The sequence below is a fragment of the Acomys minous genome (assembly GCF_964271855.1).
Source record: "Acomys minous genome assembly, chromosome: 2".
Lineage (NCBI taxonomy): Eukaryota > Metazoa > Chordata > Mammalia > Rodentia > Muridae > Acomys > Acomys minous.
In genome coordinates this window covers 65,467,857-65,483,798 of record NC_140484.1, presented here as the reverse complement: position 1 = coordinate 65,483,798, position 15,942 = coordinate 65,467,857, and the positions used below count along the sequence as shown (strand labels likewise).

Genomic DNA, 15,942 nt, shown 5'->3' with positions numbered 1-15,942 from the left:
TTTAAAAGATAACTCATATAAGGGATTAGAAATTAAATCCAGCTACTTGCCTTGAAGCACAGAATTAGAAACTAGGACAGGGAAAGCTACAGTCAACCTCTGTGGTAGAGATCCCAAGGAGAGCTTTCTTACTGATGAGTGAGCAAGGAGGGTGAAAATCTGAAGAACGGCTGCTCTGATGGCTCCTAAGCGAATCTGCGTAGACAAAAGAAGACAAGGGTCTCTCATGTAACACTTGGGAGGTTCTTTACATGGCTTTGGAATAGCAATGCTTGGCTCTAAGCATCCATTACAAGGGTGGTGTCAGGGTAAATGTCCTTATAGACATTTCTTACGCAAGGTGGCAATGGCTTTGTGTAATCCTGGGTTCCTCTAAGAATTCTTATTGTAGTTCATGTCATTGTGCTGTGCCCCCATGCCTCTTGAATTTATTTAATCTTAGGGTTAGAGACATTTCCAACACATGAAAAGAAGCCATATTTATGAAACCAGTATCAGATAAATTCCAGGAGATCCATTGAGCTGGGAAATCCACAGAGAAATAATACATTTAGCATATTTTATTTGACAAAAAAAATTTAACATTAAAATAAAGAATAAAAATGCAGAAAAGGGATAAACCCTTAAAACTAAAGAATAAGACACCCTTTTCTTAGGCACTAATAGCTTCTGTAAACTAAACACAAATAAGGAAGTAGGCAAAAAACAAAACAAAAGACGAAAAATTCTGCTGGATCTGTCCATTTGTTTTCTTGTAAAAACCGAGTAACAAATAGAAGCCAAGCAAAGTCTAAGAAAACGTTAAAGGTTCATTTTTCTTTTAAACAACACATGGCAATAAAATCAAAAGTAACAGCAAAGGAAGGTAAGCACAGCTTTATCTTCATCCGTGGTAACCACACATCTCCTAGTCTACTCTGACGCTCTGACAGCAGAGGAGGGGGAGGGAGAGAGGGACGGAGGGAGGGAGGGAGGGAGGGAGAGAGGGAGGGAGGGGAAGAGAGAGAGAGTGTGTGTGTGTTATCAAACCCATAAATGCACAGTAGCTAATAATAAAAATAACAAAAGCAGCCCAGACTGTATCCTAAAGCTCTCAAAGAAAAATGCAGTTTTTAAGTGTCTCACTATTAATCATTAAAAAATTCAGCTAAGCAGAAAATAACTAACACAAATAGCAACAAATAACCACAAACAGAAAAAGTAACGAGTCAAGAAGGACGCAGGCAGCACTGAGTGGAGTAGCAAACAAAAACATGGCAGAATCAAATCGAGGTCTGGTTTTAAAAAGAGGAAATAAAGAAACCCACATCAATACTTGTTAGACTGATCACGAAATGTGAGAAAGCAGGAAAAAAAATGTAAAATTAGAAATAAGAATAGAAAAGTAACCAAACGGAGTTAAGAGAATTCGAGATGTTTTGCACAACTCAAGCTAAAACACAGACGAAAAGCAACTGGTCCCATTCCCAGTCTCCCTTGCCAAGGGGACAAGTGTGCGGGATGGGGTAGGGATGAGGTGGGATGTGGCATCCCTGATAAAAGAATGGACAGATGTATGACTGTGGTTTTCTTATAACCATAAGGGAAAGTCAGGAGAATCGCAGGTACGAGAGGCTTTTAAGTCACGCATAGAATAAAGACATATCAACTTTCTTGATCATGGGAAAAGTGAACTTTTGTGTGAATCCTTGCTGCCTTTGTTTTGGGTTATTCTCAATAAGACACATTTCTCACTGGAGAAGTTTCTTTGTTTCCTTGACAGATTAGTGCATTGCACTCATTAAAAAAAAAAAACTACAAGCTAAAGCAAAGAAGCCCCTATGGGCAGTCTTAACTGCTTACTTCACTGCTAGCCAATGCAACACGACAAGAAAAACAAATGTGAAAATTAAAGGGAAAGAGAAGTCAAATTATCCTGACTGACACAGTATCTGTTCTAATTGATTTTATGTTGCGTGATAAGCATTGCTATCAAAAGCAACTTGGGGAGACAGGGTTTATTTCATCTTAAAGCTTTCAGCCAGTGTCAAAAGAAGCCAAGGCAAGAACTCCATGCAGAACCTTGGAGCCAGGAATGGAAGTAGCTCCTTAATTGAGGCCGTCTTTTCTAGATGTATCTAGGTTTGTGCCAAGTTGACACAGACTAACTATGACAGTAAATGAGTGAATTGAAAAATCTTACTAAACATATATTGTGATAATGTGGCTGGCTATAAAAGTGTGTTCAGCACACAGAAAACAGTACTCAAAGTGAATTTACTACAAACATAATAACTAATTAGAAAGTATAATAGAAGAAAATTTCCACTCACAATAGTCACAAATTGAAAATAACTAAGAACACATTTGTGAAAATAATACTTAAACTTACAACATGCTTCTTAGTCTTTAAGGGTAATGAGAAATAGCCTAGTGTGAGTTCTTGCTACAAACTAAATCATAAGAGCAAGCCAATCTTAACATGAAGAAAGCATGGAGCTAAGTCATAGTTAGATCAGAAGGAAACATAATATGTGAAATGAGGATAGTTAAGCTTCTTAGAGAAATAATCTATTAAATAAATAAGTTATAAATGTTTATAATTATATAACGCAATGCAAAAACTCCTAGAAAAAAATAAGAGCAATATTAACAAAAATTGTGACAGACAAATAATGACACAAATATTTAAATAACATAACATAATGTGATATATATATATATGTATATATATATGTATCAAGAGAGGGGGAGTATATGTTTAATATACATAAAATAGTAGTTATGCTCAAACCCATGCAATATGTTAAAACATGTTCACAAATTGTGCCACAAAGAATTTTCAGTTTGTAAAGATAGAAATCATGGCTATTACCTTCTCTGACTACAGCTATGTTAAGCTAGACATTAATATTTTGGATGTTTAAAAACACTGTTCTAGATAATAAAGCTTAAAAAGAGAGCAATGTAAATTATAGAGATTTTAGAAATGGACAGAAACCAAGTACAGTCCATCAACGTTCCTGACATGGAGCCAAAATAATATTGAGAGAGAGAGAGAGAGAGAGAGAGAGAGAGAGAGAGAGAGAGAGCACTTACTATCTGAAGCACATTTATAACAGCACAATAAATACTAAAATTAAATGGTTGTGGTGGTTTGAATGACATGTGCCTCATAGCCTGGGCATTTGAATACGTGATCCCCACCTTGGTGGCTGATTGGGGAGGTTTAGGAGGTGTGACCTTGCTGAAGGAAGTGTGTTGCCGGGGATGGCATTTTAAGTTTGCTTTCTTAGCTTCCTACAGATGACTCAAAATGGGAGGGCTCGGCTTCGAGTTCCAGAACTTTGCTTGCCTTGCCGGCTGCAATGCTTCTCCACTGTGACAGACTCTTATCCTTCTAGAAGCCCAAATAAACCCGTTCTCTTATAATGCCTCGGTCACGTGTTTTTACCACGGTAACAGAGAAGTAACTAATATGGAGGCTAAGCATTCAACTCAAGAAATCAGAAAAGAAAGAATAACAAAATAAGAGCTAATTTATTCATCTCTCGGCTCAAGTATAAAGTTGGAAATTCCTGAAGTAGGAGGTGTGAAGACAAACCCGATAAATATAATGAATGTGTGTGTGTGTGTGTGTGTGTGTGTGTGTGTGTGTGTGTGTGTGTGTGTTGTTATACTTGTTCTCAATGTTTCCCTCCCTCACTTCCCTCCCTCCAGCTATATCTAATCTAGTTGGTGTCCTTCCTCCACCTAGATAGTGCCTGTTTTTGTTAGTGTAGTATTTCTGTGAAGAAACACCATGGCCACGCAACATTTAATTGCGGCTGGCTTACAGTTTCAGGGGTTCAGCCATTTATCTTCATGGTGAGAAGCATGGCAGCACGCAGGCAGACGTGGTGCTGGAGAAGTCGAGACTTCTATATGCGAAGTCCGCCAGAGGGGAGGAGGAGTTGGCCTCACATCAGAGACCTCAGCAGGCACATGCCCTTGAAATGATGCGGTAGACTTTCCACCTGTGGTCCCCCGTCTAGCAACAACCCTGCTTCTGCGATGAAGAAGGGCGGATAAATTCCTTAAAAGTGTCTGAGAAGCACTTCTCAAAACTGCCAAAGCCAGGGGCTAGACATGGGGCAGAATTGTAGAGCACTTGACGAGCATGGCAGCAGGCGTGGGGCTCACTCGCCAGTACCATAACAGAAGCGAGGGCTAGCTGAATGGCTCACCTCTGTAAGCCCAGCAGTCAGGAAGTCAAGGCTAGAGTATCAGAAGTTCATGGCCATTTGAGGCTACAAAAGAGGTTCAAGGTGGTAGATTGAAAGCATGTTTCATAAAACCTACAGACCAACTAACCAGATTAAAATGAAAACGGCCAAGGCTATCACAAACAAGACAGTCTGAGAAATCATTACAGTTAAGAGCACTTAAGAAGATAGGTGGCCATGGTGGCCCACACCTTTAATCCCAGCACTTGGGAGGCAGAGGCAGGCAGATCAATGTGAATTCCAGGCCAGCCTGGTCTGCAAAGCGAGTCCAGGACAGCCAAGGCTACACAGGGAAACCTTGTCTCAAAAAACAAACAAACAAACAAACAAAACAAGAAGAAGAAGAAGAAGAAGAAGAAGAAGAAGAAGAAGAAGAAGAAGAAGAAGACATGACCAGTAAATGCAATGCAAGATTCTTGGTTCCCTGGGACAGAAAAAGGGGGTGACATTTGGTAGAAAGGGAAGGAATCTAAACTGTAGCCTTTATCTAATAACATTTTAGCACTGGTTTGAGTCAATATAATATGCTAATGCTGGAGAGTGGTGGATACAGACTGTGTTGGGACTCTTAAATTTTCCAAATCTAAAACATAATTAAACTCAGTCTGTGGAAGAAAAATATGGTGAGTGTTGGTGGTGGGGTTTAGTCAAAGAAGCCCAACAACAGTGGGGCCCATGCAGTAAACATATGAATAAGATCCTGAAAGTAGACATTATTGTTGTTTTCTTTTTTTTATTGTTGTTTACTTAACTTTTGGACTATGATAAATAGAACAGTCAAGATTGCACGTGCCACTGTTCTTCTTCCCGGAGGCCTGGGTGCCTTGATAAACAAGTTTTACCAAAAGAACTTAGGACTTGTGGCACTTAGATTTTTTTCCCAGAGAATACACACACACACACACACACACACACACACACACACGGGCGGGGGGGTGGGGAAGGGAGAGGGGGGGCGGGGGGAGGGAGTTTTCAAATCTTTCTATGGAGCTGGTATAATCCTGACATAAACAGGACAGAAAGGCACACACACAAATGTCATTGGTGAATATCCATGCAGAACCTGATGCAAGGAGAAATGCCATGCCAGTGGCACAGGGGAAACCCTGAGGGGACAGCAGGGACAAGTCACAGGGACAGCTGGGGCAGCTGGGGTCAGCAGCTACTTTCCATGTAGTGTAGACCTGGCTTAGCATTTAGCAGCTTTCCTGGCGTGCTCTAGTTGACTGTCCACCCAACACAGGAATAAGCCCATTTATCTTGCAAATTTGTGCATAGCCCTGTTTTTTTAGTTTATCAACATATCCATTGAGGATTGGAAGGGAACGCTTCAAATTATTTAGCAGGAATTATGGCCATGAATAGTAAATAGAACTTAGGATTTTTTTACTCAATTATCTTCTGTTATTTAATTTTATAGTCAAAATATGGTGTGCATATTCATTAAAGCCAAATAAAAAAACAATGAAAAAGTGTTTGGCTGGGGATATAGCTCAGCAGTATAATGTTTGCCTAAAGAAAAGAAAGGAAAAGGTTTGAGGTGATGCTAAGATGATATAATAACGTGACAACAGCATGTCCCAATAGAGAGCCAAGATCTGTGGAACAGAAGCTTGCTTTAATGGGATGGATCAGAAAGACGCACTGCTCTCTGGAGCACTGAGTCAGGAGCCAAGTGCTACTAAACCACCATTAAATACCATTAAAGTTAATGCTAAGCCTTTGTTGTAAGTACCCCCTTTAAACATTTACTTTCTTATAAATAGGCTGTTAGGGGCTGGGGTGACTTGGTTCCTTAACTCAGAGCTGCTAAATCCTCCTCTACTATCCCATCCTCTTTGAGTAAAGAATTATGAGTCAACGGCCAGCTGTCTTGAATGCTCCCCAGACGCTGTAAGGGAAGTTTATACAGAAACCATGGCGGCCACGAGGAAGCTGCACTGCAACCGCAGCTGCTTGCTACTGAAGCTTCAACTGCAACAGTGAAAACAGCTCGTGTTGGACTTTTTGCCATGGTGAACTCTAGAAGACCCTGTAGCATTTCCAAACAGGTCAGAGGGGGAGTGGACCCGTTAGCTTTTGTCAAGAGATGCAAACTAGAGTCATTTGGGAAGAGGGCCTCCATGAGACTGGCTCTATGTACGGCATTTGTCTTGATTGCTGATTGATGGAGGAAGGCCTGGCTCACTGTGGGCTGTGCCCACACCTGGTCATGTGGGCCTGGGTTATATAAAGAAAATAGCCGAACAGAAACCAGGGAGTAAGCCAGTAAGCAGCATTTCTTCATGGTCTCTGGTTCAGTTTCCATCTCCAGGTCCCTTCCTTGACTAAACTTTAAGGTGTAATCAACTCTTTTCTCCCCAAGTTGCTTTTGGTCCTGGTGTTTATCACAATAACAGAGAAGCAAATTAGAACAGAGGACATTCCCCTTGGTTGTTCAAAGAAGACTTACGGTGTTGCAAACACGCTCCTTCATTTGCACGCAGGAACGTGACAATTAGTGTGAGGTCCTTCATTTGCACGCAAGACTGTGCAGTGATGGCTGCAAACAGAGTTCCTTTATTTGAACGAGGGACGGGCGTGATTGCTGCAGACACTCTTGCCATACCCTCTTTCTACATCAATATAAGCAGGCTGTTTGGCATACTTTGTAAACCAAGCAGGGGATACCCTCCCTGCCTCTGCCGCCCCCTGGTGTTGCAACAGTAAGTCTACTAAAAGGCCTGCCTTTGATATTTATCAGAGGTCAAGTAGGCCAAGTTGCTAATGCAAAGAAAGAGTGGCAGACGTTCAGTGGAACCAGCCCAGCAGTAACAGTGGGGATAATGAGAGAGTCGCTGAAGAGTTCCAGAGAGGGGCAGGGACAACAGAGGGCAGGTGCAGCACAGACAGTGAGTGAGGCGCTGAAGATGAGAAACTGTGGCCACTGGAATAGTTCTGAAGAACTACCAAAGGCCTAGGGGTTTCAGGTACTCCAGGCTGAACAGCTGTAGCACTGATTACTGTCCGTGGTGCAGCGTCCTGACGCGTGAGGTCCGAACAAGAATTGTAATGCTAGAGGTGCTGCCTGCTGCAATTGGCTGCCACTGTTTCAGTGTCGCAGAAGCCAGGGATTTCAAAAGCTGCCAAGTGCTGGGGCCACTGGTTGCTAAAGCCCAGAGCAATTATCCTCCAAGTTGATTGCCCATAGCCATAAGTCATTGGCTTTTAAAGACTGAAGAAATAGGTTCTTATGTCTTGGGCTGTGGTCATTAGCTTTGCTTGTCAATTTGACATAATTTAGACTTACCTTGGAAGAGAGTCACATGTTGGGTTGGCCCATGGGAGACTGCCTTAATTAAGTTAATTGATATGGGAAGACCCAGGCCAGCATGGACAGCACCATTCCTTTGGTAGGAGGTCCTGAACCGTGCAGGGTGAAGAAATCTAGCTGGGCACCAACAGGTAAGTGAGAGAATGCATGCATTCATTTCCCTCTGTTCTGGGCTGTGGATATTGGTGGGACTACCTGCTTTAAGCTCCTGCCACAGTGACTTTCCTGTAATGCCAGGCAGAACCTGAATCCAAAAAGATAAGCCCTTTTTGTCCCCTGGTTGCTTCTTGTCAGGGCATTTTTATCACTGACACAGACATGAAACCAGAACACATGGTTTAGAGCTGTAACGCTCTGGGTCCAGCCTCTAAGGCTTTGACACTCAAAAAGCTCAGGATTGCCAACTGTGGAAGAGCTTCTCCTCTTCTGCCCGTGATTCCTATCCTGGTAGAGTGGACCAAGAATTAATAAGTGTCCTCCTGGCTTAGGACCAGGGGAAAATTCAAAGCAATCATAACACACAGCGCAGAAATAGGCCTAAGTATACGTAGACATCAAACATGCGATGAAAGTGGCATTTGCAGTCGAGGGAAAAGTGATGGATAACTCAGATGGCTAGCCATTTGGAAGATATGAAGTTAGCACTCTGCTGATGTGTTTACATTGAAATGGGTAGTAGACACTTCAAAATTGAAATATAAAAGTCTAAAGCCTTGATAGCACTAAAAAAGGATATGGGTGACATATAATCTTGGTATACCGAAGGCATTTCTAGAAGGGCAGGATTATACTAAAATTATCCTAAACTGGATTATCAGACTCCCTTACAATTTAACAATTTTGCACAATAAAAATATCATAATTAAAGTGAAAAGATAAAGGATAAGTCAGGAGGAGAATCCTTGTTGCACACAAGAGACAGAGAAAAAATTCATGTCTTCTGTAAGACATAATAAAAGATGACAATTTCCAAGATAAAGTTAAAAAGAAATGATGGGAAGGCAAAGGCAAAATCCTTATGGAGAGTCATTCGCATTCACCCTCACATATGCAAGGTACACACTCTGGCCTGCATGTTCCAGAATCTACTCTCTAGAAAGCTGGAGTGTCGGCTTTAATTAGAAAACTGTAGAGAATGTCCCAAAGCATATTAAGGCCGTTAAGTCAATACCTTGTGGTATATCCATATATGTAATGGAGTATTATATGACCATCAAAAAGTAAGACGGTAAGTCTATGGATATTAATAAGAAAGCAGAGCAATAATTAAATGAAGAAAGGTATTCATGGTTTTGTAAATTTGCTAAACTACATGTATTGATAAAGATATATGAAAGGATCTTGAAAGAGTTTATAGTAATCTGTCAAAAGAAAGCAAAACATCTCTCTCTCTCTCTCCCTACCTCCTGTCCCCTGGTAGAGCCCAGAGGACAACTTCAGCTCTCATTCCTCAGATGTCATCCACTTTGTTTTTATGACATGGTCTTTCACTGGCCTGGAACTTTCCATAGGCTGGACTAGTTATCCAGTGAACCCTAGGCATCTGCCTGTCTCTATCTCTCTGTTCTGGTATAACAAGATGTACCACCATGCCTGGCTCTTTTTTAGATGCTTTGGGGGTGATGAACTCATGTCCTCATGCTTGTAAGGTGACAGCTTGCACCACCTGAGCCATCCCCTGCCCCCAGCCCTCCATTCTGATCCTCACATTTCTCCTTAGTGGTTTTTTGTTAAACCATCAAGGAAAATAGCAATTAAAAGCCAGAAATAAATGTAAAATTCTTAAGGTTCTTCCCTCAATGCCACAGTCTGTATGACCGGCAAAGTCAAACTGTGTACACCAAGAACAGAAAGGCGTGGTGGTGGTGGTGGAGTCACTGACTGGATTCAGGAGCCAAGCAAGTTCAGGGTCACAGGAACACTCAGTTTTCAGCTGAATGTCAATTCACTCAGAGGGAACTTTCAAATGCAGGATTAAGAAAAAAGGCCTGAGGGAGGGAAACCATCACAATCGGTTCCCTTTGTCCTCTCCCGGAGGGCTGATGAAGGCATTAGCCAGCCAGGGAGAGGGGCGGTGAATAAATAGCTCTGGATAGGAAGTGGCCAGTTGGGTAGGAAACATGGCACAGAAAGAGTAGGAATAAGCGCTTTGTGCAGCGAAGAGCCGGGCGGCAGCTGTGGGACGACATGGGTCACTGTGGTGGGGTGAAAAACCGCAGGTCTGGGACCTGGAAATTTGGAATTGCTTATCTCTCTGTTGCATCAGATGAAAAATCAGATAATGGCTTTGAGTCTCGTTTTCATTTGGAAGTGAGATGGTTGTTGTCCGCCTTCCTGGGATTGTGACGAAGGTTAGCTTTAAATATGGATAAGGAATAGTTCAGGCATAGATGGCGTGCCTGAACACATTAGTTCTTCTGCCACTTGTGTAGTGTGCTAGCTCACCGGAAGTGGTTGTGGGACCAGAACTCTGCTCCTGAAGACAAAATCATCATCATCGTCGTCGCCGTCGTCGTCATTGTCATCATCATTATCATCATTGTTGTCGTTTTCATCCTCTTCCTCCTCCTCCTCCTCCTCCTCATCCCAGGTCTGTGGTTTTCAGATAAAATGCAGGATGCCCAACTAAATTCGAGTTTCAGATAACAGTGAATGATTTTACTAGAAGCACATCCTGTGCAGAGTGAGCACAAGTTAGCACCGTGTTCCTCTCCCGACCCCTCGTTATCTTCCTGTCGTTTACTCCTCATTTCTAACTGATGCCGCTCCACGATCTCTGGCCTGGCTCTGTCAGGAGCTGGGCCTCTGGCCTTCGCTGTGTGAATTAAGCAAAGATCTCCAAGGCCGAGCGTGAAGCATATTCTTTTCCTCCCATGCTGGGGACACACTAACTCCAGGTGTGACTCAGACCTTCCAGAATGCCACTTAGCATCCCCCCCCCCCACCCGTATCCCACGCCTTGAGTGCCGTTTTTCTGCCCTGGATTCACTACGCTGCAAAAAGAAAATGTTAGACTTATTTGAAGTAGTTAAAAAAGAACAAAGAGAATTTAAGCCTGCCTGCCTGCTTTCCTCCCTCCCTCCCTCCCTCCCTCCCTCCCTCCCTCCCTCCTTCCCTCCCTCCTTCTTTCTGAAGGTGGAAGGATATTAATGTGTGCTCAGGAACGTGAGCACATGTGCAGTCGTGCCTTTGGAAGCCAGAGTCAGTGCTGGGTATCTTTCTCAATGGCTCTCCACTGAATTTTTAAAGACAAGTCTTTCACTGTCTTAGTTTGCTTTCTCTTGCCATGATAAACCCCATGACCAAAGCATCTTGGGGAAGAAAGTGGTTTTTTTTTTTCAGCTTCCATCTTCCAGTCTATTCTGAAGGGGAGTTGGGGCGGGAGTTCAAGCAGGAACTTGGAGGCAGGCACTGACGCGGAGAAAGGCAGGTGCTGGATGCTGGCTTGCTCTCCATGGCCAACTCAGCCTGCTTTGTGTGCTGCTCGGTTTTCACTACTTAAATATATATGGATACTGAGCCTGCAGATGAGTCTGTGTAGCATGTGCATACTGCGCCCGAGGAGGCCAGAGGAAGGCACCTGATGCCCCGGGGCTGGAGGGATAGATGATTGTGGGTAGCAGGAATCAAACCCTAGTCCTCTGCAAGAGCAGCTTATGTTTGCAGCTGTTGAGCCATCTTTCCAATCTCTTCAGCCTGCTTTTCTTATACACCCCAGGACCACCTGCCCAGGGCTGGGCCCTTCTGCATCAAGAAAATGACACCCCCCACAGACTTGTCTACATGCCAGGGCAATGGAAGCATTTTCTCCCAAGTGAGGTTTTCTCTTCCCAAATGACTCTAGTTTGTGTCAAGTTGACAAAAACAAACAAACCAACAAAACCCCAATCCAAACAAAAAAGAAGACAGCAGACTCCCAGAGCCTTCCAGGCTGGACTGACTCTGCTTCCACAGGGCTGGAACTAGAGATGTTGAGATGAGCCTGGATTTTTACCCAGGAGCTGGACTCAGGCCCCCTGACTAGACAGCCAGCACTTTGCCAACTGCGCCATCGGTCCAGCTAATGCCCGCCTTTAAAGAGGGAAATAAGTTCAAATTTGGCCGAGCTTTTCCTGGCTGTGTTTTGAAAAGGAGGCGCTTTCCTAAACAGTGGTCGCCCCCTGCCATTTTCCCCCCACTTGACTCTCTCTTGCTCAACTTTTTAGTGAGCTTCAAGGGCTCGCTAGCCACAGGGTAAAAACAACACCGCTTCGGCGTTTGCTCAAACAGGACAGCATCTGAGGAAGAACAAGATGGTAGCTATAGCACACATCAGCAGCAGTGTCCTTTCTCTGAGTGAAAATCCAAATATTTTTTATGGCATTCTTTGATAAAATTATACACTTGGATTACAAAGAGGGATTGTGGCCAGGCACCGCTTAGCATGTTGAACCGCAGCCACGACTGTGCCAGGGAGAGGATCAATTCCGGTTAAACAAAGAAATCAGCAGCAGAAAACACTTTTTAAAAAAGAAAGAAGAAAGGAAACCAGAGTCTCTTTGAAAGAAAAGTGGAATTTTCAGTCTACCTTATTCATTAAAGTTCGAAGCCGCATCCCTTTAACGAGCAGCCCAAGGGTGGGGAAATTGCCTTGAACAGCTAAATTCCAGGGGGCTTTGGCACCATCCCCACGACATGATGTGGGATGGCAATTGTATGGAGTTTCTCCCAGTGAATAGGAAGTGATCAAAGATAACACTGCCTGGGAAAGAATTAAAATAGTGTAACATTGCGCCGAGTTCTAGCCAATGCCAATCATCACATGGGCGGATGCACAAGGGGCCTTCAAAGCTCAGCCTAGCTGCGCTGCGCCATTCACACTATAATGACCAGCTTCAGTGGGGCTCAAATAAAAATGCAGAAGCATGCACCCACTCATCTGGCCAGAATGGTGGAGTGTGAGCGCAGCTCTTTAAATAGATCTCAGAGCCACAGCCTTCATTTACATCGCTTATTAAACGCTGGGCTCCAGGAAGTGGATTAATTCATAAAACTCCATAGGACTGTGATTTAACAATGGACATGCTGTCTGTGAGGAGCATCGCAAAATCCGGGTGCAATCGGGGAAAATGTAAAGCAAAAAGGACTTCCATAATTGCCTGATCACCTCTCTCTCCATAAAAGAATTGGAGAGGGGAGTACAGGAATTGAATTCCTCATTGTGCAGAAAAGAGTTCCTGGCGTATAATGCTAGACAGAACCATTTGCTGGGAGAAAGTGTTGGTTTATTTACATGCTAAACAGCACCACTTTTCAACTCTCACCGACAAGTTGAACAGCTTAGTAAGTGGGGGAAAGGAAGCCAGGCCCCCTGTTCCAGAGAGAAACGGAACAAGACAGACAGGAACCGTCACTGTTCTAAGCACCTCGACTCCATCGTTGGACAACGGGACACTCAGTTTTTCTGCGCATCACCAAAGAGATCATTAAAAAGAATCATAGCATGGTAATGAATAAATTGGACTTTGCATCCATCCAGAAGGAGACATGTGATCTGGGGAAATTGGGCGCACGTGGCCTACAGCAGGACATCTCTGGAGCGAAACTCTTTAAAAAGCACAGGGAAAGTAACATCCTGCAGAGGACTCACAGACAAGGACCCTGTGCACAAAGAGAAGTGGAACAAGGGCAGCTGAATCCATTGAACTGTTGTTATTCGGTAAACGAGAGCTCTGAATAGAGACAGTAAAGGAGTCAGGGCGCGGACGGCATCTCCAACTGCCGTTGTTCCCCAGCAGTGACAAGAATAAAACAAGCCGCCTTTGCTTGCATGGCGTCTCCGGTTCTGATCTGATCCACCTTAATCAAGGCATAGCCTTTTGCCTCTCCCTAGAATGTGGGTTTTTACCTTTTTGCTTTAGAACAAGTGAAACTTCAGTAAGTGTGTATGTCTGACAGGTAACAGGAGGAAGCTGCTGGGGAGCATGAGATACCCCACTATTACCCTCAGGATACCCAGGTATTACCTTCAGGATACCCAGGTATTACCTTCACACGTTGTTGAAACTCTGGGCGGCTAATTCTAAACTGTACTGTATGCTTTTCTTTACGAGAGAGAGAGAGAGAGAGAGAGAGAGAGAGAGAGAGAGAGAGAGAGAGAAACACACACACAGAGACAGAGACACAGACAGAGAAACACACACACACACACACACAGAGGGTGTGTGCAGATTTTGTTGTTTTTTCTTTAAAACAAAAGAGCAGAATCTGTGGAGATAGGTCAGTGGATACGATAGCTTGCTATGTGAGCCTGAGGACCTGAGTGTGAATTCCCAGTACCCACAAAAAAGTGGGCATAACTATGTGTGTCTGTGACCCCAACAATTGAGGGCCAAGGAAGGGTAGATCCTGGGAGCTCACTGGCCAATGAGACTAGTAAAGTCAGTGATGGTCCTGTCTCAGGCACTAAGACAGAAATCAACAGAAGGGGACGCCAAATGTCCTCCTCTGTGCACACTATACCACAAAAACACACACAACAAAAAAATAAATAAGTGACTACCCCTGGGCGGACTTGCAGGTGTGGCCGCTGTGTGACTGCAGGTATGGCCGCTGTGTCACATGTGCATCAATAGGTGGCAGAGAGAAGGGAGGCCGTGTCTACACTCAGCGTTCTGACCTGTGAACATCTAAAGGATTAGTAGCCTAACATTCCCTTTTGAAAAAAAAGCAAGCCTGGGACAACCACCAGTCCAGCACCAGGGGGCTTGGACACAGAGCTAGCCTGAGACCAACCCAGTCAAGTGCTGCACAGGCCCCAAGGACACCAGGACCAGGGGTAATCCAGAGACTAAAGGAACCTCTCCTAGGACTGAGGAGGGCCCTGGGTGAGAGTGAGCCTGAGAAACAGTGCATATATGAGGCCAGCCCGGGCTACAGACTGAGACCCTGTCTCAAAGACAAAGAGAGAATTCACCTCAGAATCTTCATGGATGGTGCTGGGGTTGCAGTTCAGGAGAAAAGCACTTGTTCAACATGAGCAAGGCTCTGGGCTCAGCCCCCACCATTGAGAAGACAAGACAGTGGGAATAGGACAGAGCAGAAGGTTCTAAGCAGTAAAATTGGTTGCTGGCAAGCATGAGGACCTGTGTTTGATTCCTAGCACTCATGGGAAAAAATTGACCATGCCATCCAGCCATCCAGCCAGTCTAGCCTAATAGGGGTGAGCCAGGCCAATAAGAGGCCCTGTCTCAAAAACCAGGAGACTGCTAAGAAGAGGTAGCACCCAAAGTTGACCTCTCACCCCCACACACAGGGGCACACATGTATGCTGGTATACATACACACAAACATACAAGTCTGTGCTGGTAGAACATCTATATCGCTCGATACTGCTTTGCTGGGTGCCACTACCAGGAAGTCTGTTCCTGGGGTCCTCAGCAGCCATTGAGAATGAATCCCCATATCCTGACCTCTAGCTGTTCTGTGGTGCCTACAGATGAGCAGTCTGCAGATGCCCCCTCTCTAATGTGGGAGGCCTTTAACAGCCATGGGCAGTCTCTCTGGAGGCAGCCAGTGTGTGTGCTTAAGGGAAGCTGGACTTTGCCATGAAGGTCTCATTGGAGAGGGTAGAAGTGTTCTGGGAGAGGTTGGAGTATGGGCCTGATTCAGCCAGACCATCTGAGCAGGCTCTAAGGATGGGAGTATTACAGCAGGATTCAGAGTCTGCTTTGCTTCCTCTCACCAGGACATCTCTACTGCTTTGAGATGCTGTTTGGGTACCATCGTAGACTTGAGAGGGTCGGAATGAACTCCTGCTTTCCCTAGGCTGCCCAACTCCCATCTCTGTAGTGCTCTCCTCCCCCTTTCCTTCTCCATCCCTCTTTTCCTCCCCCTCCTTTCCCTCCTCTCTGCTCTGCCTCTCCTCTCTTCTTCTCCTCCTCTCCCTCTTCCCTCCCTCCTCCTCACTCTCATCTCTCCCCATCCTGTGCTCTGTCTCACTTAGGATATACAAGACAAGATGTCTGTGGGACTGTGCCCTGTGGTGGAAGACATGGGAGTCAGCAGCAATGCGTCATTCACAGCTGCCCCGTGTCAGGAGCATGGCCACTTTGGAGTAGATAGGACATGACCGACCCATGCTTGGTTGTGGTTAAATGTCATAAGTGTCCCCTGTGAGGTGTGCAATGAGTCACAACTCCAGGGCAACCAGAGACCTACTTTGCTGGAGGTGTCACTTGGACTTAGTGGGAGTCAAACTAGAGAAGTCCGTTGTGTGCTTTCTGGATGTTTCCTCACCAGCTTGTGTGGCCTGTGGAAATGTGGGTAACTGATGCTGCAGTGACATCAAAGGCTAGATGCCTTGATAGGCAAGTGCTGCAGAGGCTGCAGGCTAGGGGAAGGCAT

At 44.6% G+C, this 15,942-nt stretch overlaps 1 protein-coding gene across 1 annotated transcript in view; it reads right to left on the bottom strand.

Moving 5' to 3' along the window:
• LOC311581619 (uncharacterized protein) overlaps positions 1-15,632 on the bottom strand; it is a 39,150-nt gene extending 23,518 nt beyond the window's left edge. Inside the window, exons 1-3 of the mRNA XM_084754058.1 lie at positions 15,505-15,632; positions 10,003-10,149; positions 51-195 (exon numbers count right to left, since the gene is read on the bottom strand). Of these exons, the coding sequence (XP_084610184.1) occupies positions 51-195; positions 10,003-10,149; positions 15,505-15,510 (298 nt within the window). The 5' untranslated portion in view covers positions 15,511-15,632. The remainder of the gene's footprint in view (positions 1-50; positions 196-10,002; positions 10,150-15,504) is intronic.
• Between the last annotated feature and the right edge of the window lie 310 nt (positions 15,633-15,942).